The 25,777-nt window shown below is 37.5% G+C and overlaps 2 protein-coding genes across 3 annotated transcripts; both read left to right on the forward strand.

Annotated features, from left to right (window-relative positions):
* The first annotated feature begins 6,778 nt into the window (after nucleotides 1-6,778).
* LOC136768401 (leukocyte elastase inhibitor) lies at nucleotides 6,779-19,455 on the forward strand. Of its 2 annotated transcripts, XM_066722594.1 has the most exons (8): nucleotides 6,779-6,907; nucleotides 8,902-9,079; nucleotides 13,020-13,118; nucleotides 14,198-14,338; nucleotides 14,576-14,693; nucleotides 15,862-16,004; nucleotides 17,183-17,350; nucleotides 18,656-19,455. In XM_066722594.1, exons 2-8 carry the CDS (start codon nucleotides 8,912-8,914, stop codon nucleotides 19,058-19,060), a joined length of 1,242 nt encoding a protein of 413 aa, XP_066578691.1. In that variant the 5' UTR covers nucleotides 6,779-6,907; nucleotides 8,902-8,911; the 3' UTR covers nucleotides 19,061-19,455. The 2 variants fall into 2 exon arrangements, with proteins under 2 accessions (XP_066578691.1, XP_066578700.1); XM_066722603.1 differs by lacking the exon at nucleotides 13,020-13,118.
* Nucleotides 19,456-20,723: 1,268 nt separating this feature from the next.
* LOC136712684 (proproteinase E-like) lies at nucleotides 20,724-24,449 on the forward strand. The gene is made up of 8 exons (XM_066689407.1): nucleotides 20,724-20,805; nucleotides 21,059-21,144; nucleotides 21,561-21,658; nucleotides 22,003-22,128; nucleotides 22,677-22,813; nucleotides 23,463-23,605; nucleotides 23,836-23,988; nucleotides 24,305-24,449. The coding sequence occupies exons 1-8, from the start codon at nucleotides 20,766-20,768 to the stop codon at nucleotides 24,320-24,322; spliced, it is 801 nt and encodes a 266-aa protein (XP_066545504.1). The 5' UTR covers nucleotides 20,724-20,765; the 3' UTR covers nucleotides 24,323-24,449.
* The last annotated feature ends 1,328 nt before the right edge of the window (nucleotides 24,450-25,777 follow it).

Genomic DNA, 25,777 nt, shown 5'->3' on the forward strand with positions numbered 1-25,777 from the left:
TTTTTGGTTGTTGTTTTTTTCCTCTGGTGAAATTATGTTTCTTTATATATTTCATATAAATTATTAAAGAGAAATTGCCTATAACACAGCCATTCATGCCTTTGAAGAAGTAGAACTAAAAGTTGATTTTGGAAAGGATGTGCATTCAGTTTTAATACCGTATTAATCCAAATGTGAAAAACATGTATGATTCTCAATATACTATACTGTTGTTGTGAAAATGTTTAAATGAGCAGGTTTTGCAAACAGTTTCGTCACCTCTGAAGTTGTGACATTAACCCACAAGAAAAAGCCACAGTAAGTATGTATAAACTTTTATATAAACTATACATTAATTAGGCCTCTCTCTCTCTCTCTCTCTCTCTCTCTCTCTCTATATATATATATATATATATATATATATACAGTACTGTGCAAAGGTTTTAGGCAGGTGTGAAAGGAGGAGGAAGGAATGCTGTAATGTAAGAATACTTTCAATAATAGATATGTTAATGGATTATATTTATCAATTAACTAAATGCAAAGTGAGTGAACAGAAGACAAATCTACATAAAATCCATATCTGGTGTGACCACCCTTTGCCTTCAAAACAGCATCAATTCTTCTAGGTACACTTGCACACAGTCAGGGATTTTGTAGGCATATTGTCAGGTGTCTGATTAAACAATTATACCAAACAGGTGCTAATGATCATCAATTCAATATGTAGGTTGAAACACAATCATTAACTGAAACAGAAGCAGCTGTGTAGGAGGAATAAAACTGGGTGAGGAACAGCCAAACTCAGCTAACAAGGTGAGGATGCTGAAGAAAGTTTACTGTCAAAAGTCATACACCATGACAAGACTGAGCACAGCAACAAGACACAAGGTAGTTATACTGCATCAGCAAGGTCTCTCCCAGGCAGACATTTCAAGGCAGACAGGGGTTTCCAGATGTGCTGTCCAAGCTCTTTTGAAGAAGCACAAAGAAACGGGCAACATTGAGGACCGTAGACGCAGTGGTCGGCCAAGGAAACTTACTGCAGCAGATGAAAGACACATCATGCTTACTTCCCTTCACAATCGGAAGATGTCCAGCAGTGCCATCAGCTCAGAATTGGCAGAAAACAGTGGGACCCTGGTACACCCATCTACTGTCCGGAGAAGTGTGGTCAGAAATGGCCTTCATGGAAGACTTGCAGCCAAAAAGCCATACCTCCGACGTGAATTATCTTCAGTGTAAAGAAGAACAAGGAGTCCTGGAAGTGATGGTGTGGCCCCCACAGAGCCCTGATCTCAACATCGAGTCTGTCTGGGATTACATGAAGAGAGAGAAGCAACTGAGGCTGCCTAAATCCACAGAAGAACTGTGGTTAGTTCTCCAAGATGTTCGAGCCAACCTACCTGCTGAGTGCCTTCAAAAACTGTGTGCAAGTGTAACTAGAAGAATTGATGCTGTTTTGAAGGCAAAGGGTGGTTACACCAAGTATGGATTTGATGTAGATTTTTATTCTGTTCACTCACTTTGCATTTTGTAAATATTGATAAATATAATCTATTAACATGTCTATTTTTGAAAGCATTCTTACTTTACAGCATTTTTCACAGCTGCCTAAAACTTTTGCAAAGTACTGTGTATATATATATATACACTCACCTAAAGGATTATTAGGAACACCATACTAATACTGTGTTTGACCCCCTTTCGCCTTCAGAACTGCCTTAATTCTACGTGGCATTGATTCAACAAGGTGCTGAAAGCATTCTTTAGAAATGTTGGCCCATATTGATAGGATAGCATCTTGCAGTTGATGGAGATTTGTGGGATGCACATCCAGGGCACGAAGCTCCCATTCCACCACATCCCAAAGATGCTCTATTGGGTTGAGATCTGGTGACTGTGGGGGCCAGTTTAGTACAGTGAACTCATTGTCATGTTCAAGAAACCAATTTGAAATGATTCGACCTTTGTGACATGGTGCATTATCCTGCTGGAAGTAGCCATCAGAGGATGGGTACATGGTGGTCATAAAGGGATGGACATGGTCAGAAACAATGCTCAGGTAGGCCGTGGCATTTAAACGATGCCCAATTGGCACTAAGGGGCCTAAAGTGTGCCAAGAAAACATCCCCCTCACCATTACACCACCACCACCAGCCTGCACAGTGGTAACAAGGCATGATGGATCCATGTTCTCATTCTGTTTACGCCAAATTCTGACTCTACCATCTGAATGTCTCAACAGAAATCGAGACTCATCAGACCAGGCAACATTTTTCCAGTCCAATTTTGGTGAGCTTGTGCAAATTGTAGCCTCTTTTTCCTATTTGTAGTGGAGATGAGTGGTACCCGGTGGGGTCTTCTGCTGTTGTAGCCCATCCGCCTCAAGGTTGTACGTGTTGTGGCTTCACAAATGCTTTGCTGCATACCTCGGTTGTAACGAGTGGTTATTTCAGTCAAAGTTGCTCTTCTATCAGCTTGAATCAGTCGGCCCATTCTCCTCTGACCTCTAGCATCAACAAGGCATTTTCGCCCACAGGACTGCCGCATACTGGATGTTTTTCCCTTTTCACACCATTCTTTGTAAACCCTAGAAATGGTTGTGCGTGAAAATCCCAGATTGTGAAATACTCAGACCGGCCCGTCTGGCACCAACAACCATGCCACGCTCAAAATTGCTTAAATCACCTTTCTTTCCCATTCAGACATTCAGTTTGGAGGTCAGGAGATTGTCTTGACCAGGACCACACCCCTAAATGCATTGAAGCAACTGCCATGTGATTTGTTGGTTAGATAATTGCATTAATGAGAAATTGAACAGGTGTTCCTAATAATCCTTTAGGTGAGTGTATATATATATATATATATATATATATATATATACTTGAATGACATTTGCTATGTCATGCCATTTAATGGTCTCATTTCACAGATTGATATTTTATTATTAGTTTGTTTTGATAAAACAAACATCTAGTATGCACATCATAAAACTTCTCTAGCAAACTAGTACAATTTCCATTGTGATTTTTAGGTTGGTTGTGAAATCATTTCTAAAAATGGGAGTTTGGGACATTTAATAAACTGTTGGTTTGTATAATATCTAACATGTATCCACTTTCTGCATGTCAAAATAAAGGAAGTATTTTGGGTACTTAAACAGGCTTGAGGAAACAGCTTTGCTACCAACCTCATAGCTTATGAAATCATGCTAAAAATTTGAATGAGGGTTTATTTTTTAATTTTCTTAGAATTTATGTTTGTGTTATAAAAATGTGTTCTGTTGCAAAATGTTAGTGGAACTCTGTTTCTGTATTTCAAAATGTATATCAGTAATGTCATCATTGTCAGCCTTTACATAAAAAAAATATACATTGAACAGATAATATATTTTATTTTGTGTAGCATTGAATAGTGAATGTATACTGCCCTAATTGGCTGGCTTGGCTTGGGAAATCTTAAGATGTAAGATTTCTAAACCTTTTTGTTCTTGGTTAAATCATATAGAAATGCTCTTCATTCACCCCTGATGTTTAATAGTTTTTTTTCTTAAGTTAAACTGCTTTGCACTCTTAATTACATACAGATACATAAGGAACTATATTCAGATTGATATATATATATATATATATATATATATATATATATATATATATATATATATATCAATCAAGAAGTAAATGGTATATATGAATCACTTTTATTGTTTACATAATCTTCAGTCTATTTCAACACCCTAGTATGAATTCTAGTCTTCAGCTGTTACACAGGTTTAGATCTAATACTGCTTTGTATTAATTGTGTCATCTTTGAATTGAGAACCATCCGTCGCTGTCTGAATGAAAATGGGCTCCATGGTAGAAGACCTCGCTCTCTAAGAGAGAAACACAAAAAAGCCTGACTGAAGTTTGCCAAAATGCATGTGGACGAGCCACAGCCCTTCTGGGAGAATGTCCTTTGGACAGATGGAACAAAAGTAGAGCTTTTTGGTAAATTATAACAACTCCATGTTTACAGGAAACGAAATGAAGCTTTCAAAGAAAAGAACACCATCCCTACCGTGAAACACGCAGGAGGCTCAGTGATGTTTTGGGGTTGCTTTGCTGCCTCTGGCACTGGGTGCCTTGAATCTGTGCAGGGCACGATGAAATCAAAAGACTATCCAGGCATTTTGGAGCGAAACGTACAGCCCAGTGTCAGAAAGCTGTGTCTCAGTCGCAGGTCATGGGTCTTCCAGCAGGATAATGACCCAAATCATACCTCAAAAAGCACCCAAGAATGGAGGAGAAGAAAACATTGGACTGTTCCGAAGTGGTCTTCTATGAGTCCTGATCTAAATCCCACTGAACATCTGTGGAAAGAGCTGTAACTCGCAGTTGGGAAAAGGCACAGACAGCGCTTGATTGCAGTTATTGTCTCTAAAGGCTGTGCAACGAAATATTAGGTTAAGGGTCCCAATATTTTTGTCCGTGCCATTTTCATTTGTTTTACTATTTAATGTAATATGTTACATCACAAACCAAATACTTTTGTCAGTTTCTACTTAGTTGAGAGAAAATTGTGAGTCGTTTTAAAAAAGTGGAAGGGTACCAATACTTTCAACCACGTCTGTATGTATTTGACAGCAAACAGCTTTCACTACCTCAAATAATGACTTAATTAATTACTTTCATTAAGTTCATAAGCTTAAGAAAAATATGTATATGTCCCAACTATAAGACAAGAAGTTGTTTAACCACATAGCTTCCCATTGACCAAAAACTTACAGAAGCTCAATATACAGGAACAACCGGTACAGAAACCTCGACATTGAAGAATTTCATACAAAAACTGCATATGGTGATGTGCATTTAGTACACCTTTTAATCCTGTAACACTTTAATATAACTTAACTGTTCTTTAATTTTACTTTACTGTAATTTAATTTTACAATTTTCTGAATATGATGCTTGTTACAGTACAGTTAAGTTACATTAAAGTGTTACGAGATTAAAAGGTTTACTAAATGCACACCACCATATGCAGTTTTTTCATTGAATAATGGATACAAATTCTTCTTCATTTTACAATTTTCTGAATATGATGGTTGTGTCTTTTTTCTATAATATGGGCACTTCAAGTCATTACAAGCTTGTCTCGATCTAGGGTATACTATTTATTATGACAGGCTGTATATTGTGCAAAATTGTCCAAATAGAACCATGAATGTGAAGTTGGCGAATAACTTTATGTCAAGTTAGTGACATATACATCATACTGGTTTCGTATGTGTTCAGTTTGCATTACAATGATTTATGTGGTTTGTGTAGCAAAGTAAAATTGAAAGGTTGCTGACACCTGGCTTTCTTTTCTGATATTGTATTTGACTAGTCCCTTAATTTGCTAAAAAAAACAACATGAAATCCATATAAACTGAGCCTGGCAAACCTTCTTTATTGGGGGAAGACTTTTGTATAGGTCATATTTTATGTTATGGCGCAGTGGTCAAACTGCAAAATTCCACCTGAGAAAGGTAACAGTTACATGTATCAGTGAGATATTGTGTTATTTTCAGTTTGATGGTGGGGAATGGAAAATACAGCTGCCATCTGCAAACTGGTAAAGGCTGAAGACTGCAATAACATAAAAAAGAGAGCTATATCCAGTAAAATAAATTCACTGAGGAGCAGGGTGTGTCCTACAGACTGGATGAACCAGTCTATGCTGTGAGCCAGCTTTAAAGGGAGTGTCTGAGTGCCACCAGGGAAGAAAGGGCGTAGGCTGCCTGTGAAAACACTATGGATTCCCAGGCATCTGCAGGTTCATGTTCCTCTGATTGGTGTCATGTACAGAGGCATTCTGGGCTTGAAGTGCAAAAAATAGCAATTGGCTTCGAGAACGTGTGTCACCAGGCATGTGCTGTGTCTCATCCATACTGAAGCAGTGTGGAGCTCAAAGCAGTGAGCCGAGATCAGTAATTGGGGATTCCCAATTGGGACAGAAATAGAGGGGGGTTATTTATGTGTCTAAATTAAGAGAGAGGAAATATTTGTTAAGGTTATTTTTCTTGTTGAAAAGTTGAATAAGTAAATGTAACTTTTGAAATATGTGAATATTAAATATTGCAAGATGCATAATCTGACATTTACTTTAATTAACCAGATTTATATACAACAACATGAGAAGAAATAAAAGGCTACATGGATACTGAGGGCTTCCCTGCTAGTATATTACTGCCGTCGTAAAATGGTTCCCCAAGAGTCCTCAAAATTGGGAACAGTTACAATAACTGTAATCTGGATTGCTGAATGAGAGTGACTCCTGTAACTGGACAGGTGTCTGTGGGACGGGTTAGAAACAGTGGGAGACGCCAGGATAACACTTCATCGCATTCAAAAGTCATTGTGGGAAAGGAAGCCAAAAGACAGTGGCATTGTCTATATAGACGCGTCTCACTGGTTCTGCTACTCTGCCTGTAAAAGGGGTACAGTTAAGGTGAACAGTGCTTCCAAATGGGTATAACAGGTCAAGAAACTAATACAAACCAAACTTACTGCTTACTATTATAAACCAACAGCCAGCAATTGCTAAACATAAGCCTTATATGTGGAAAGGACTTATACAGCTGTACAGTCATAGTTGAAAATAATTGACAACCTTGTTATTCTGTGATGCATTTCATTTATCGAATAATGATTTAGCCTAGCCCTAGACAACACTAAATAATCTCCCAAACGGGCACAAAAGCAATACGTGCTCACAACTTTGTATGTGCTCAGTGTGCTGTTTTAACCTGCTGTCTTGCCGTACATGAGAGGCAGGCCAGCCCGGAACTGCGGGAGGGCGTGGCGGGAGCTGTTACTGGACGGGGCCGAGCTGTACAAACACAAGTGCGCTGTTCTGTGAAGGTGTGCGGCCATCATCCGAGGAGAAACACCTAGCTACAGTAAGTACACTGAATACTGTTTTACAGTAATGCTGTCACCGCACAGTGTATCGTCTGTTATTGTATGTTGTGCGCTGCAGCTGCCGTGCAGTGGGGGTGTGTTGCGCGGCTGCTTGTTTAGCAGCGGGAGCTGCGAGATAGTGAAACTTCACTGATCATCCCTGCGAGCTCTGTCAAACGGGTAAAGATGTCAAATACCAACATGTTAGTAAATGTCATTGCAAAAGTTAGGATAATGGCACATATTGGTATTTCTCAAGATTATCATGATTTCGCACTCCAGTTGAATGCAAAACACTGGAAATGATCTGAACAATCTGGATTTATTTGACGCTCCTCGGTAGATGGGAATAAACAGCCTTTTTTTAGACGCTGTCTTTCAAATAACTAAGCCCTAATCACACACGTCTGTGCTGGCATGAATGCTGGATACAAAGCACATTCTTTGCTGCTGCTGTTGCGCTGGCTGGGATGCCCTGTTGGCCGATTGAACTGGCGCTGTGCAAGCCAATGCATCTCTCTAGTCTAGGGCCAACACTCGGCAACAGCACAGATAAGGGTTTGTTTTATGGATATGAATGGAAAATCGTTTTCCTACATGTATGCACATTGGACGTGTAGAGGCAGTGCATGCTTTGAGGTGTGTCCATTTGAAGACGTCAAATGTGCATGCTCAGGATTGTACTTTACTGTATTGGGGGTGGTTTTCTCTTTTATTCATTGTAACAAATGTGCTGATGTTTCTTGGCTGCAATTTGCCTTGCGAAAAAAAAAGTGAGGTGGATGTGTCATACTAGTGAATCACCCATCAGTAAAAAAAACATTCTGTAACTGTACCACTTGAGTCCCTCTGGCAAAGCCATTCTGTCCTTTCATTGTGGGTAATTTATCAGCACCATTTACACGTTTATAAGCAACTTTTGCACATGTTTGCAATTGGCCAATGCCATTACAGTTTCTTCAAGAAAACAAACAATCTTTTATTGTACAATTTGAAGTAAACAACCTTTTTTGGACAGATTTGTATTGCTAGGTAGAAAGAGAAGCTTCTTGTTAGTTGTAGATGTGTATAAACTCCAGCACATTTTAATTGTGTGATTTAATTTAATGGCTTTCATTAAAAAACAAACAAAAAAAAAACTTGGAACCCATTTATCAATAGACAATTCCTAAACCAATTATTGATGGCGTTGTTTTTTATTGGTTTGGAATTCTCTATTGGTACATGGCTTCCAAGTTCCTTATTTATTCCAGGCTTTAAATGAGGGCATTGTACCAAGAAATACAGTTAAAAAAATGTGCTAGAAGGAAGCCATTAGCCATTTTGTCCCTGTTTCTAAAATGGAGTTTAAGACTAAAATTAGTGGCAAGCTCCCCTTCCCAGCATCTGTTGCTTCTCAAACCTCCTCCACCACACTTACAACCCCTGCAGCAGCTTATTATTGGTTTATATCACCTAGTGGGGGATTTCCAATAGCCTTGTCCTCATGGCCAGGTGCTTGTTACCTCAGCTTCCCAAGTGGTTTAAGGCCAAAATTGTTCAAGTGACCAAACCATTCAAATACTGTGGGGTCCAGAATGTGTGATGGATAGCAGGTTTTGATTATTACTAAGTTCTTAGTTCCAGTGGTAATTATACATACATTGGCTTGTGTGGCTTTTGTCATTTCATTTAAATTTCCTTTGTTATTTGTGTAGTTTTCTAATAGTCACCTCAAACATAGCAACAAAAACAAGAAGTAAGACTACTGAATAATGTACAAAGTTAGGTTATATCTTAAAATTGATCAAATAAATGTGATGACTAGAACATAGGAAGTTGTTCAGTGACATATCTTGTACATTTCTTCATTTCTGACAGTTGAAAACTCAATCTGTAAAGCATAGCACTCATGCTTATAGATTAGGTTTTGCTGTAATGTGAAGATTGCTCAAATAATCCAGCATGTCCCTAACAATGATAGTTATATTTCTGATGCTTTTTTGTTTTCTAGACAACCAACAATGGATTCGCTGGCCAGTGCAAACACCCAGTTCTCCCTGGACCTCTTTAAAAAGCTGACTGCTGATCACAAGGACAAAAATATCTTCTATTCCCCAATCAGCATCTCCTCTGCCCTGGCCATGGTGTTCCTCGGGGCTCGGGGGAACACTGCTACAGAGATGGCCCAGGTGAGTGCAGGCCAATGAATGTTTAGTAAAGGGTACTTAACATCAGGAGGGTTCTACACCTTTTGATGTGTTGGCTTTGCACTAAATCTTACATATACATTATATTTTTACTGATTTCCTGGCAAACACCCTTATCCATAGCAATTTACCGGTTACACAATTCAAATTAAGCATTAAGTACAATTTCAGAATTTCAAAAGTGCAGAAGTAGAGTTAATAAAAATACAAAGCATACATCCTAGTTCAGACAAAGTGCAGACATGATGCAGTAAAGTCCTGGGTATGATCTAAAGGGAGGGGGCACAGGAGAAGTCACAGTAAAACAATAGGAGATCTAACAATGTATAAGTAATCAGGAGCATAATGAAGCATAGTTATAGAAAGTGCAATATTACAGGAGTGCTGAGCAGCTCAGGAGAATAAGCTGCTATATTACAAGTACAGTCTGAGCAGATGTGTTTTGAGTTATCGCCAGAAGGTGGTCAGGGACTCTGCTGTCCTGACCTCAGTGGGAAGGTCGTTCCATCACTTAGAGGCAAGGGTTGAAAAGCAGCAGGCTCTGGAGGAAGGAGGCAGAGTCTTCTGGTGCAGGAGCACCGCAGAGGTCTAGGGAGAGTGGTAGGGTCTGAAAGTAGCTCAGTGCAGTCTGGTCAAGACAACTCTAGGTAAGAGTCAGTCTAGAACTGGATCTGGGCATCAGCTGCATAGAAATGGTACGAGAAACCATGGGATGCAATGAGGGGGCCCAGAGAGCATGTGTAGAGAGAGAACAGGAGGGGACCCAGGACAGAGCCTTGGGGCACACCTGTGAGGAGAGGTTGCAGTGTGGACGAAGATCCACACCATGCCACTCGGTACGTGCATCGTTGAGGTAGGGGGAGAACCAGGTGAGAGCAGATCCAGAGATTCCAATTCGGCAGGGCAGGAGAGGAGGATGAAGTGATCAATGGTGTCGAAGGCTATAGAGAGATCAAGGAGGATCAGGACAGAGGAGAGGGAGGCAGTGTGTGCCAGGAGAGCAGTTTCAGTGGAGTGAGCTGTGCGGGAGCCGGATTGCAGAGGGTCAAGGTGCGAATGGTGAACGGGGGAAGGGGGGGTTGAAGAGTTTACAGATATTAGTGATTTTAGAGGAGAAGAAGGAGGTAAAATCATTCACAGAGATAAAATAAGGAGGATTACACTACAGTAATCTTAAACAGGATAGCCCATATATCACATAAGCGGTAGTGCTGATACTTATTTTTTGAGAAATAACATTTTATATTGGATATATGTCAGAAAATAACAGAAAACCCCATTGACTTTATTTTGTTTTTCTAAGAATTTATTGCATAACAGAAAGCTCTATATATGGGAATGTACTGAATGGATCAGTAACATTCACACCAGTACTGTTAAAATTGAAATGCATATTTTGCAACGTGTGAAACATTATGAAATACTAAGCAACGGTTTCTTATCAAAGTATTTTGCAACCGAGGAGGAGACATTATTGGTGGTAACCAGTATTTCTGACGATCCAATCTGTGCCCTAGGTAACATCTTTAAGATGCATTAATTATTCAATCTTGAGGGGCATTCCCTAAAATGTATTAATGTGTAGATTTAGGTGTGTCATCTTTGAAGCACACTGACATTATTCAGTTATTAAAGATAATACTAGTGAGATTATATTGCTTTACTATAGGTACTCAGAAAGTGGGTGGTAATGTGTTGAATACCTCTTTGTAGTGTGCTCCATGAGTCATCAGTTCCTCCTTGTACAAAGTTAAAGGCAAAACTCTTTTTATGAGGGGTATAAAACATTTTACTCTTTGACTAATTTTACATCATGGGCACACCCTTAACGGCAAGGGACTTAATGAAGCCATAATAAGCACAGGATCAACCCCCACCTGCAGCTTCTGTCCCACCTTAATGATGTTGGCACTAGGCCTGTAGTACGATGACAAACCAAAAAGGTCACGCACTGTTTCCATCCAAGTCCATAACAAGTTTTACAGAATTATAGGTATATCAATGATTTTAGCAAGTCTGAGGTATTCCAAAGTTTATGTGGAGCTTCTATTATATATAAATATATATTTTTTAGTCGCAACATTCTCTGACTTTTATAAATTCATAACATAGCTAACTTACTAACTGGAGAGGTTAAGAAACAATTGTGAACTGTTTCATAGAGAAACCCACATTTGAATATATATAACAGAAGGTGGAGGGTTTTGCCTTTGACTTTGTACATGGAGGATCTGATGACTCATGGAGCACACTACAAAGACATAGCTAACACATTACCACCCACTTTACTACCTATAGTAAATATAGCAATATAATCTCTCTAGCATTATCTGTATTAACACTGACATGCATCATCTTTAGCATTGAATAATGTCAGTGCGCTTCCATGGTGACACACCTAAATCTACACATTAATACATTTTAGGGAATGCCCCTCAAATTTGAATAAATAATGCATCTTAAAGATGTTACCTAGGGCACAGATTAGATCGTCAGAAATACTTGTTACCACCAATAATGTCTCCTCCTTGGTTGCAAAATGCTTTGATAAGAAGCTGTTGCTTAGTATTGTACAATATTTCATAATGTTTCACACATTGCAAGATATGAATTGGGCATGGTTTATTTGAGCAATTACTATTCCACAGATGCCTGGAAAGCATTTTTTAGGTTTACCTACTGATAAATGACTGACACATTTAGTAATTCTGCAATCCCTGATATGGAGCTTTCTTGTATGTAACCAAATATTAGATAAACAAAATTAAATCAGTGGGGTTTTCAATTACTTTCAAACTTATATATCCAATATATAATCCAATATATAAATATATAAATATATAATATATATATATATATATATATATATATATATATATATATATATATATTAAAAAATAAAAATAAAGCACAGCAGACCACTCGGCAATTTCATAGTGCTGCACAATTCAATAAACCACATTTTGAAAGTACAGTTTAGACCATATAATAAAATGTAAATAAAAAAAATGGCGAGCAGTATAGTATATTCATATCAAAGTATTAGTCTAGCATTCTTTACAATGGATACATGTTTTTTCTACTGTTCTAAATTCCAAATAAAATGTGCCCAAACTTACTTTTAACTAGTGTGACTAATCTGCCTAAACAGTCTCCATGGATGTATACTGAGACTGTGGCTTTGTTTACTCATTTTGCTTGGCATTTGCTAAGTGTATGTAAATATGTCATTTTAAAAGATTTAAATTCTATTGACATTTTGATGTCTGAAAGAACTTTTCTCTGATAACTCATTACTCTGACCTCCTGCAATGCAGACTGACTTCTCCATTTTGGTAGATGGGACTGGAATATAGGCAATTTTTTGTGTGCATGTGTTTTTTACAGCAGCAAAACAACATCCCACTTAAGTATCTTGAGGCATTCTTAAGACTAATTTTTGTGGACAAACATACAGTGCATTTTTTTAAATCTGGGAAAAGCATTGAGGCAACAACAAGGGAACCATTTTATTCTAAACTGGATCATGTTATTGTTTGCAAAAACACAATGATAATAAGTTAGTGCAAGCAGTGAAGCACAACCCACTGCAGTGGCTTTCAGGATGATGTATTGGAGAGAGGTTATCAGAGTTCATCCCCCGCCTAAGATTTTAGTGCTGTGTGTCAGATGACTGCATTTTTGCTGACGTAATTGGGTCGGGAAATGGGTAAAAGATATTTGAGAGCTGGGATGAAATGTTTCCAAGAAATGTTCCAAGAAATACATGTGCATTATTCAATATTCAATGATGATTACAAACTCCCCTTCCTATCCAGCAACATGAAGCCCAAACCGCTTTCCTTTGAACATTTATGTTAATATTTGCTGTATGTTAAAGCAATATTACACGTCTTAACAGTTCCACTAATCTTGGTGATAGGTGCTCCATCTTTCCAAAACAGAGGCACCCAAGGCTGATGTTGGACTACAACAAAAGAAACAAGTACAAATGCCTCAGTTTCTGCTGAGCCAGACAAAGGTGGTATATTAACCAAACAAGTAACCCTTTGAATGGTGGAAGACCTCATTTTTTATTATTATTATTATTATTCTTGCACCTGCTGTTAGATATTGGTGGGCTGTGGTGCTTCAATTATAGGAATATGATGGTATGGGTCTCTATCAAAGACCCATATAATCTCTCAGGGTGAAAGGGGGTGTGTATGTAACCGTCAAAGTATTTTGCTAATATTTCCATTTTATAGTTGGGAATGTTTCTCTTTGGCTGAAGTATATTGTGCTGCTAATGTATCTTTGCCTTGCTCAGTACTAACTGCATTTTTGGGATGGCAAAGGATTAAGTCTTTTATTTTTATATTTTTTGTTTTCCAGTAAAAAGATGGTGATGGCACATTGCATTAATTTGGATATATGCTATGACCCTATGTTCTTTTTTTTTAGGTCTTCCTTTTTTCTTTCCTGTTGGCCAACTTTGTCTTTGTTCCTAGTGTATGATACATGTTGTGTAACAGTTGCACATACATTTTACAAAACTGGTTACATTTAAATTATTCCAGATAATTGGAGATGTTTTATATGTATTAGGGATGGGCATTTCAAATGTTTTCTTTTTTCGATTCTTTTTTTATTCCTGAGTTTTCAAATATTCATTAAATAAATGTATGTGGTTCTGTGCAAGAACTGGGGGGGCTACCATAAGCACCACATGATTTCAAATATTATAACCTTTAGGATAATGTCACTGGGATAGCTTATTTTTATATTTAATTTAGACAGATTTTTTGTAATCTACCCACACTTTTTTAATTTAGCAGAATTCAACTACTATCCAAGGTAAACGAATACTAACGTGCCTTCAAATATTCTAATACTCATGTCCATCCCTGATCCGTATAAGCCTCCATGTCTTTCTATTTGTAAGGGAGTGGTATATGTGGAAGTGTTGTATTGCTGTGTTAAGTGGGTAAATGCAGTATACTTTGCTTTAGTTTTTATTTTGCCCTGGCATAGTGCAATTTATTAAGTCTGTCTTCCTGAGGAATGTTGAAAGTGAAATAACGCTTTGCATTTTTCTTTTTGTGCGTTTAACTACTGTAGTCCCTCTACTTCCCACAAGCTGGAGATGACATTCATGTTGGCTTCAGCAAACTGATTACTGAGCTCAATAAACCGGGAGTCCCTTACAAGCTGAGCCTGGCCAACCGTCTGTATGGGGAGAAGTCTTATACCTTTGTAGAGGTAAGAGTTTTTGTTTTATTATTATTTGGGGTGGCCAAATCATGCATTTTTATCCCCTTTGTAGGATGCAGCACAACATCATTTAGGAAAAATAGAATAGTTCACATTTCACCTCTCTTTGGAGGCAACTAAGCTTAATGGTGGGACTTACAAGAGCCCTTTTCTGAGTTCTAACACTCTGTAGATGGCATAATAAATGGTATGCTCACCCTCCATCTTTCTCATGTGCAAATGTAGAAATTCCTCAACGACACCAAGAAGCACTACCATGCTGAGCTGGAGCCTGTCGACTTCATTAAGAGTCACGAGCAAGCCAGGACGAACATTAACACCTGGGTAGAGAAGCAGACGAAAGGTAACGTTTAGACAACAGAAGGAACCCTTTAAGAGAGTAGGTCTGTTATTGGGCTAAACATATAAGCTAATTAAGTTAGTCATCACTTTAATTGGAGTAGCAGAGACGAGTGGAGATCAAGAAGTGCATATGTAATGGACAATAGGAGGCACTTTTTTTAAACGGAGGCTTATTGGTGTCTGGAGCAACCTTCTCAGACAGCCGAGTCCTTGGAATCCTTCCAGGAACCATTGGATGAGATTCTCAGCCCTGTAAGCTACTATCCACAACCACACAAGCTAGATGTGCCAAATGACCTCGTCTAATTTGTACTAATTCTTACTAAATCCTACCTGTAATAATTGTGAATCAGTAGCAAAGGGTTTTCTCCTTCCTACAACAAGTGAAAGATAAAAAAGTTGTAAGGTCTGCTGCACACTTCTCAGGAATCGCAACCATTTTAGATTTATTCTTGCGGAAATCTGACTCTGCCCTGATTTACTTTAGATGATGTCCCCGCCCCTTTCTATTAATTGTGCTCCAGCATGTACTTGTTCGATGTAGATGTAGTTAAGGCACAGTGCTCTACTCCACTACTGTCTTATGTAAGGTGCCTTGTAGCTGGCATTTACCAAGTTCTGCAGGAAATTTTCTTTACAGAACAGAAAAGGATGGTTTCATTGACTTTTTCCAGACTGAATGTCTAACTTACCTGTAAAGAACCTTTGAACTAGTACAAATAGAAAAAAGCTGTCTGAAGAAATGACAACACCGGAGTTCACTGGTGGAAACCAAGCATACATTCCCAAAGCTTCGTGTTTGTTTTCCCATAATCCATTGCAAAACACATTAATTTGCCACTGCCAAGGTCATTTTAAATTTAAAGGCCAAATACAAACATTCAGACAACCATTGCTGCTTACATCGTGAGTGAATGCTTGGTTGTGTCCCTTATCTGTTTTAAGCTTGAAGTTAGGAATATTTCCCCTGTTTAAATGTATCCATAGCATTGACCAGCCTGCACACTGGTTGTGTCTTTCATTGTTTGTGCATCTAATCCACCTGATATTCTTCTGTACTTTATCTACTGCTTTCATTCTAGTAATGCTCTGCCCTCCCTGATCACCAACCATAGAGCCTTTTCCCATGTTAACATATTGCTCATTCTAATGGTCGTTCTTTCCATTAGACAAAATCAAGAACTTGTTGGCTGAAGGAACCCTTGATAGTCTTTCTAGGCTGGTGTTGGTGAATGCCATCTATTTCAAAGGAAGCTGGGAAAAGAAATTCGATGAAAGTCAAACCAAAGAAGAGCCATTCCGTCTGAGCAAGGTAACGACTGTACTCTTCAACTTGATCCCTTGTGTGCTGCCTTTAAATGTGGAAATTGTGTAACTGAGCTTAGCGGATGTGGCAATGTCCCAATAAATGAATCATGGGAAACAAACAGAAATCATAGATCAAGGCTGCATGCAGTTAGGCAAGAACCAAGTCTGAACCAAACTCTTTGTTCAGCTGACACTTCATAACTATTTTATTTTCTCTAAATCATGCATCTTGTCTTTGAATTGATCTGAGCCAGCTGTCAGCTCTCTTGTATCTTTTTTTTTATTTTCTAAATTTGTAATTTGCAATGGAGACCTTTCAAAAATTATTATCATCATCAAAATCTGTCAAGCTATAAATCCTTTCTGAAATGTAAATTGTAAAGTGCGAAGGTCAAGGTGAATCCCAATGGAATTAAAAGTTCATGCAGAGACATGCAATAGGGGAAATGCAACACAGAAACGGGGAATATCAGCTTAGTGTTGCAGAATTTAAAATAATTTATGTTCAAATAAGTTTTGGGGGTTTATTTATTTTTGGGTTAGATAATGACAGCTTTTGTATCCTATGAAATACGTATATTTGAAGATGTTTTGTTTTTTAGAACAACTCAATGGTTTTGAGTGATTGATGTAAATATAAGATATTTGTAGACCCCTGTGTTTTGCATGAATTTCCATAGCAATTATATAGATAGATTGTACAAAACACATAAATAAATATTACATTTTATGGTAAATTAATGAATAATAAGAACGTTTCATTAAACACATTTTAAAACAGTGAAAAGATGCATATGTTGGAGAATATGTGCACATTTCCTCTTTTATTATTTTCATTAAATAATGCAAAGACAATGAACAAGAAAGATGAATATTAGGACTGAAACTTCATAGTTCAGTTTCAGTTTTACAGAGAAATAAAAAGATGCAAGTTTTCTGAAACCTCATCTGATATTGTTGTAAACTTCATTGCTGAAATATACATTTGATCTAAAGCTTGACTTAATTTTAATTTTTAATTAACTATTATTTAAATAGTTCTGTTCTTATGGCAACATGGCATTACTTTGTTTCCAGCACGGTTTTGTTTTAATTATTATTATTATTAAATATGTCATTGTCCTTACAGCTGCTCATGAACCATATTATAACCAGTTTTCCTTTTCCTCTGAATCTTTACAGAATGAAACTAAGCCTGTGCAGATGATGCATCAGAAATCCAAGTTTGGGTTTACATACATCCCTGAGATTAAATCCCAGATCCTGGAGCTTCCATATGTGGGCAAGAGCTTGAGTATGTTCATCATACTTCCCAATGAGATTGAAGACAACTCCACTGGATTAGAGAAAGTAAGGCAGGATAGAATGTTTACAAAACTTGAAGAAATGGTTTTAAATTTAATAATGAACAAAGATTAACAAAATGGCTGATCTTACATGACCAACTTAGTTTTTCAGAGATGCACTATTATTTGAAGAAACCGCATTACAATTAGTAATAAAGTAAGACTTTAAAGGATAAATATAAAGTTTTTCATGTAACAGTCTGGACAAGAAACGTTTTCCATACCATTGAGTAACACCAGAGGTTACATGTAGTGCATTAAGAGGTTAGTTTTCACAAATTATCTTGGGACTCATGATTACAGAGCAATTTCAGAATTGATTACTATAATCAATTGTATTGGTTTCTGACACCCTCTGGATTTTGTAATTTTTATTGATAAAATAGGTTTGTACAAAATGCAGTTCCATGTCCGTACACTGGTGGGATTTTCGGAGTGATCAGAAATTAAAGTAACATAGGTTTAATCATTTGTGATAGATGGTTAGGTCTACGTTTTGAATCCATTTCATTCCAAAATAATCGGATGTCAGTGAATGTGTCAGGGAAAACATAAAGATGAGACTCAATTACAGTTAGCGCAAATGAAATGTAATGCAATTAAATAAATCAGAAATGGATAGATCTATCTGATTGCTCAAAAACTTGTCAGCACACCCCCCCACCCAACTAGTCAACACCCTGCCCAAAAATTGGGCTATACACAAGACAATAATAAATAAATAAACAGACAAGCCTATGTCTTACTTCTGAGGTGTTCAAATAAGTGCTCATGTGTGTAATGTGTATGGATTCTATAGAAGATGTGTTGCATGAATGAGAACTCATTAAAACCTGGCTTTATCCAGCTGTATTCAGCATTGGGAAACAATTATAGTTCTCCTTTAACACTAATGCACCACTAAACATGATCAATACCCGAGTTGCTGCAGGGAAGGCAAATCTCATGCTCTTATTGCTTGTCTGTTGCACTATTGGGTCAATGAGACATCATGTCCTGTAACACAGAAAGCACACTCATTTGGGTTTTAGACAACCACCATAGTTTTAGTGAAGGTTACAATTGTTACAAGAGTTGCTAATATGATCAAATTAAATCGGGAAATAACAGATGCTCTACTTCTATACTCCTACCAACACATGAAGACATGTAAAGGAATAATTTTAGAAACTGCTGTAGCTGTCTACTTATCACTGAAATGACGTTCAATCAAATAAATGAATTGGCTTACTTTCAAATATAACTTTCATAATTTCATACAAGAGATTTATTTGTACTGGTTACTTTATACTGGTATTTTATTTTAAAGGTTGAAAAGGAACTCACTTATGAAAAGCTCGTGGAATGGACGAAACCCGAAATGTTGGACAACGCAGAAATTACGGTGTCACTGCCGAAGTTCAAGCTCGAGGAGACCTACGACCTCAAAAGTGTCCTGATCAGCATGGGGATGGTAGACGCCTTTGACCAGACCAATTCGGATTTCTCTGGCATGTCTCCCAATAACGAGCTGGTGTTGTCCAAGGTGGTGCACAAGTCCTTTGTGGAGGTCAACGAGAAGGGCACCGAGGCGTCCGCGGCCACGGCTGTTAGCATGATGCTGCGCTGCTCAAGGATCCCCAACTACTTCAGAGCCGAACACCCCTTCCTGTTTTTCATCAAGCACAACAGAAGCCAAAACATCCTTTTCTACGGCAGATTCTGCTCGCCTTGAAAGTCTAGATTCACGAGACGGGCTCTTTAGAGTGCAGGGAAGTTTGCATGTTTGACTGTTTGCTTTGGCAGTACAATATAAATAAAACTTTCATTCAGTGTGCCTTAAAAAACACTTTCAGTTACTGGTTCTGAAAAATCTTTTTAAAGTTGTTTTTAAAAAGATTATTAACAATGTATTGCAGTACAACCTTACTTAACTCAACTCTTAATATGCTGATCTGTATTACTCTTGCAAATAATGGATCTTCTCACTAAAAAATGTGTGTCCATTATAATATATCAAAAATGCATCTTGTTCTTGGAAACTGGTAAAATCTCTTTGTAATAATGATATTGCACATTATGCTGTATTTGCAATAATTTAGATTTTATTAAAATGCCTTTCAATTAAAACTGTCTTTCTTCTGTTTGTTGCATCTTTAATTTGCAAACATTGGAAGTGAGATAAGTGATAAAGTGGTTATAATGGGAAAATAAACGGAGAATAGTTCATAATTGTTATCCATACATATTCAGAATATGTATACATAAAGATTAATATATGCATAGATGAACCAATTCTCCCAAATTATGTACCTCAGTTGTCTAAACAGTTTTTCTTTATTAATCTTAACCCAATACTAATTTGTGCCCCAATTAAAAACAAACCACTGTTTTGGTTGCAATTAAATTATGAGGTGAGAAAAATAAGACCATACTGATGTCAAGGACAGAATAAATGTACCTCAGTCCAGCTCAGATATATTTTTAATAAGTAATCTGCTAGCAGACAAAAAAAAAGAAAAATAAATGAAAACAGCTTTGTCATGAACACCTGCAACCATAAAATAAAACTAAATAGTTAAATGAAAGGATCCTAGAAATGTTTATGGGTTTAGTCATGATGTCAGGATAAGCAACCATTAGAAACATTTAGAAATAGTTAAAGGTATGGTTGCCAGTACATCCCCAAACCTTAGATATGTACGTTATAATTTTCCTTTGTATGTGGTAGGCTGCAAATAAAGATTCCTGAATACTTCAGTGACTATAAACCTCGCCTTCCAGACTAAAGATCCATGATTGTGTATAAAGAACCTTCATGAATTTGTTCTTCCTAAGTAGGCAGCCGTTTTAAATTCCTGTCCTCTCAGATTATTGTTTGGTTATTGGTAATGATGATGATATTAAATTCAGTATTCAGTATCTGGAGCATGTAATCTTGCTTTTGACTCCCTGCACAAAGAACATTAGTTGACAATTAGTTGAGATTAATCTTGGGCTTGTGAATATAGAATGTAAAGAACAGAAAGTTGCTTTCATAGCAAAGGCAAAGCACAAACAAACCAACAACAACAACAACAACAACATTAGCAAACATGGACCCTGAATTCACATATCTCTGGACTATACATCCATACAGTAAAGTTAAAATGGATTGTGTTACTATTAACTTGCCATAAACTCCCAAAACTAGTTAACTTAATGGATAACATAATGAGTCTAAAATCGGAGGTTAGCATTACATGAGGGTTTGCTGAAAATGTATTTGACAGGAAAAATAACTGAGTGTTTGTCAGCACCTGGGGAGCAGTTGCTCTGTTCCCAGCTTATTTTAGGAACATTCTCCTGATAAGAAAAGCTCTCCACAGATGTGTAAAACGTAAGCTCACGATTTGTATAAAAGCCCAAAGAAATGCTCTCTGCTCCACACTAGAAGGAGGATGATGAAAGTGGCCCTTGTTCTCTTGTTCGCAGCCGCTGGTAAGTTTAACGCTAAATCCTGAACCCTTTGTCCGTCTTGTTGCCTTTAACTGTCAGAACAAGGCAGTGGATCATTTTAATATATTCACCATGAAATCCTGCTTCTAAAGATTCAAAGTAGAGAACAACTACTGCAAATGAATATCGATATTTGAGGAAGGGAATGTCTGAGTTTCATGTTTATGTAATCTACCGAGCTTAAAGACCTGCAGAGGCAAAAACTGATATTGTTAGTGTGCTTCCTGTGTTCCAGCCTACGGGTGTGGCATGCCCACTTACCCTCCCAGTACAAGAGTGGTCAATGGGGAAGATGCTCGACCCTATAGCTGGCCCTGGCAGGTAGGTAGGCTATGTATTTGTTAATATATGGATGCCCATTGAGATATAAAAATACAGAGCTGTGGAGAAAGAATTAATACTTCAGACACAAGAGGTAATTATATTGCATCAAACGCTACTGTAATAAGTCTTGTCAATGCAGTGTTAAGAGACTTCTAAAACAGCACATGGAATTGGGTTATGCAGATTTTCCAATACCACATTGTCTTATCAAGGGAACATATCTTATTGTAATTACAAAGACGTGATAAAGAAATTAAGATGGTTTCACCGCCCTGAGTAATTTTAATGATATCTAAGTATGATATAATGTATGATCTGTGTGTAATCTGCACTGATACCAAGCAGCAAAATAAGCAATTAAATTATATTGAAAAAAACCTTGTTCTGCTGGTTCATTTCTTGACATATTTTAGATTTCTCTGCAATACCTCAGTGGAGGAAGCTATTACCACACCTGTGGAGGAACTCTGATTGCTCCAAACTGGGTCGTTACAGCTGGACACTGCATCTCGTAAGCCACACCCGATTTAGAAGTGCATATGTAGAGACAGATATTGTATTAAACACACAAAGGTCAGATTAGACTTTATATAGACAGTTGCAACCCACATACACATCAAGATTGAAATGCTCTGTCAGATTTTATTAACACTTAATGAGCAGCCGAGTACTCTAATTAATAAAATACTCCTATAATTAACTAATTAAATCTTAGGATATTTACAGCTTGGGTTAGCATGCCCACGGTCACAATCATGCAACATGGCCCATGAATACAGCTTTACTTGAACGCATCACATGTTCATTGACCTGGTTCCCACTACAGTAGCCACAGTTGCATTTTTCTCTCTTCAGATCTCGCACCTACCAGGTGGTCCTTGGAGAGTTTGACAGGATTCAAGTTGAGAACAATGAGCAGGTCATGAATGTGGCCAAGATCATTGTGCACCCTCTCTGGGACGACAGCTGTCTGTCTTGTGGGTACGAGTAAAATGTCCTCACTTCGGCATACAAGTCATTTATTGCCTTTATAATATCAGTGAGTTAATTGCCACTAGTGTCTTGGGTTAATTGATTCAGTTTTAGAAAAACAGCCCCCTTATATTCTGTACCAGTTTAGATTCAGATTCCTTTTAATTATCATATTTGAATCCCAAGCACCTTCAGTGATACTTGTTTGCATTGTGATTTGTACATTACTTGTTAACATTATTTATTTTATTTTATTTTTTTACAATGAATGCACATAACATAAAATAGGCACTGATGCTTGCTATAGTATTAAAACTAGATTTTAATCTTAAAGGTAAGATAATGCGTTGAAGGGACATAAACATCTTATCTCTCAATAGTGTAACACTCTATTTCAATGAAAGAAGTGTTTATCAATCTCTTTGACACAAGCATTTTAAATCTTAGAAGAAAGAGAATTGTTTTTGTTTCTCTCTCAAAAGGATTTGAGAGTGTGCATGTAGTATTAACTAGTGAAATGTTGCCTAATTAAAACTTCTATTGCATTTTTGTTCTAGAAATGATATCGCCTTGATCAAGCTCACGCAAAATGCTGTGATCAATGATAAGGTGCAGGTTGCCTGTCTCCCTCCTTCTGGTGAAACTTTGCCCAATAACTATCCATGCTACATCACTGGCTGGGGAAGACTTTACAGTAAGTTATTGTCATTTGTTAGTGTTTTATTCCCCTTTGCTTCTAGACAGATTAGCATGATTTTTTATCAGATAAAGGGTGTTTTTGAAGTGTTTATAAATGAATGAATAAAGGGTGATTAGACTAGAGATCCTCTGAACCATGCGTGGATTCTGATGGCATTTTATGACAGTAACATTTTTTCTTCATGTCTAATTCATTTTCCATGGGGTTCTCGGGAGTGAAAGCCTGCTGTATTTAGGAGATGCATTTCCTGTCCTTAGTGAGATTAACCATGTAGTTAACAGGTGTCATATGTAAGGTTACATTTTGCCCTGCTCACAAAATAGAGCATTGAAATGTAACAAACCTCTGTATTATAGGCGAGAGGGACAAAATGTATAAATATTCCAATACAAAATTAAGAAGCATCTGATAGTGGGTAGAGTAAAAAAATAAATAAATAAATACAAATGAGCAATAAAAGGAAAACTGTGTTGGTTGGAATGTTTGTGCAAAATAAATAAATAAATAAATAAATAAACACAATGCCCAGCCACAGAAAATGAATCTGGGACAACCCAACATGTTTTAGAAAAGATCTGTGTCTGACTATCTATGATTGTTATTGTTCGTGTTTTCAGAAAGTGCTTATGTTTTGTGTTGGTAGCTGGCGGCCCCCTGCCCTACATACTGCAGCAGGCTCTGCTGCCAGTGGTGGAACACAACATTTGTAAGCAAAGTGACTGGTGGGGAGGTTCTGTGAGGCCTACAATGGTATGTGCTGGTGGAGACATCAAGTCTGGATGCAACGTGAGTGCAGAACACCGTTCACTTCCTGTAAAATGCAATTTGATGGCTATAATGCAGAATCTCTTGTGTACAAAATATAACTGCAGCAATATAAAGACTTTTTTCACATACATATACACAAGGTTTTAGATCTGCGGCATTAATGTTAGAGAGATAATAATATAAAACAGACTTTTGGATTCAACCATCACCTTAACGTCCTGTCCTGCACACATGTCCTTTCACTTCAGGGAGACTCTGGTGGGCCACTGAACTGCAAGGCCAGTGATGGCAGATGGTATGTCCATGGTGTGACCAGCTTTGTCTCTGCCCGTGGGTGCAACACCATCAAGAAACCCACCGTTTTCACCCGCGTCTCCTCTTTCATCCCCTGGATCATGGATGTAAGTTAATCACATAAAATAAAAATAACCAATACATAGAATATCACTTTATGTGCATTTCAAAATACATACGATTGCACTATTTTGTCTTTAAATCATTTAGAGCCCAATTAATCAATTTCATTCCTTCCCATCTCTGTCAGCACAATGTCCAAGTTTCTTCCCTGACACCACAGTCTACCTAACTATTTTGTAATCACTGCAGGGTTGTTGAGGAAACAAATGTATACAAAGCTAAACTCATTATAATATTGTAATAGAAAACGAGAACTTTCTTATAGATGCATAATATTCCTGTTTCTCTCTTCCACTACAGACTATGGCACAGAACTGAAGATCCATAATGAAGGTTATTGGAGCCCTGAATGAAGCTCACATGAATAATAAACCTAATTGAAATACTTTGTGTTTACTTATTTTCTCATGGAATTTAAGTTAACTGGGTATTTTCCACTTCCCAACTGTTTTATATACAGTACTGTGCAAAAGTTTTAGGCAGGTGTGACAAAATGTTGTAAAGCAAGAATGCTTTCAAAAATAGACAGATTAATAGATTATATTTATCAATTAACTAAATGCAAAGTGAGTGAACAGAAGAAAAATCTACATCAAATCCATATTTGCTGTGACCACCCTTTGCCTTCAAAACAGCATCAATTCTTCTAGTTACACTTGCACACAGTTTTTGAAGGAGCTCGGCAGGTAGGTTGGCCCAAACATCTTGGAGAACTAACCACAGTTCTTCTGTGGATTTAGGCAGCCTCAGTTGCTTCTCTCTCTTCATGTAATCCCAGACAGACTGGATGATGTTGAGATCAGGGCTCTGTGGGGGCCATACCATCACTTCCAGGACTCCTTGTTCTTTACACTAAAGATAATTCACGTCGGAGGTATGGCTTTTTGGCTGCAAGTCTTCCATGAAGGCCATTTCTGACCACACTTCTCCGGACAGTAGATAGGTGTACCAGGGTCCCACTGTTTTCTGCCAATTCTGAGCTGATGGCACTGCTGGACATCTTCCGATTGTGAAGGGAAGTAAGCATGATGTGTCTTTCATCTGCTGCCGTGAGTTTCATTGTCCGACCACTGCGTCTACGGTCCTCAACGTTGCCTGTTTCTTTGTGCTTCTTCAAAAGAGCCTTTACAGCACATCTGTAAACCCCTGTCTGCCTTGAAATGTCTGCCTGGGAGAGACCTTGCTGATGCAGTAGAACTACCTTGTGTCTTGTTGCTGTGCTCAGTCTTGTCATGGTGTATGACTTTTGACAGGAAACTGTCTTCATCATCCTCACCTTGTTATATTGAATTGATGATCATTAGCACCTGTTTGGTATAATTGTTTAATCAGACACCTGACTATATGCGTACAAAATCCCTGACGCTGTGCAAGTGTACCTAGAAGAATTGATGCTGTTTTGAAGGCAAAGGGTGGTCACACCAAATATGGATTTGATGTAGATTTGTCTTCTGTTCACTCACTTTGCATTTAGTTAATTGATAAATATAATCTTTTAACATTTCAATTTTGAAAGCATTCTTACTTTCAACATTTTGTCACACGTGCCTAAATATTTTGCACAGTACTGTATATATACATACATATACATACATATTTTTTTCTTTATTTAAATAAATTACATATATATATTTAAATATACATACACACCTTATATTTAATGTAGAATGTCCAGTCAACTGCTTGTTAAAACTACTTACTGTGGCATTATGTTATATTTTACACTGTCCTAATGTGCAAAATAAAGAAAATGTAAATGACAAAACATTACAT

Source organism: Amia ocellicauda, chromosome 2, assembly GCF_036373705.1.
Source record: "Amia ocellicauda isolate fAmiCal2 chromosome 2, fAmiCal2.hap1, whole genome shotgun sequence".
NCBI lineage: Eukaryota > Metazoa > Chordata > Actinopteri > Amiiformes > Amiidae > Amia > Amia ocellicauda.

What these genes read in the sequence shown, in the direction of transcription:
- LOC136768401 (XM_066722594.1), top strand. Translation starts at nt 8,912, where the DNA reads ATGGATTCGCTGGCCAGTGCAAACACCCAGTTCTCCCTGGACCTCTTT. An exon ending in TTCTGCTGAGCCAGACAAAG is followed by an intron (nt 13,119 to 14,197) that starts GTGGTATATTAA and finishes TAACTACTGTAG; the next exon opens with TCCCTCTACTTCCCACAAGC. An exon ending in GGTAGAGAAGCAGACGAAAG is followed by an intron (nt 14,694 to 15,861) that starts GTAACGTTTAGA and finishes TCTTTCCATTAG; the next exon opens with ACAAAATCAAGAACTTGTTG.
- LOC136712684 (XM_066689407.1), top strand. Translation starts at nt 20,766, where the DNA reads ATGATGAAAGTGGCCCTTGTTCTCTTGTTCGCAGCCGCTG. An exon ending in CCTATAGCTGGCCCTGGCAG is followed by an intron (nt 21,145 to 21,560) that starts GTAGGTAGGCTA and finishes GACATATTTTAG; the next exon opens with ATTTCTCTGCAATACCTCAG. An exon ending in TGGCTGGGGAAGACTTTACA is followed by an intron (nt 22,814 to 23,462) that starts GTAAGTTATTGT and finishes TTGTGTTGGTAG; the next exon opens with CTGGCGGCCCCCTGCCCTAC.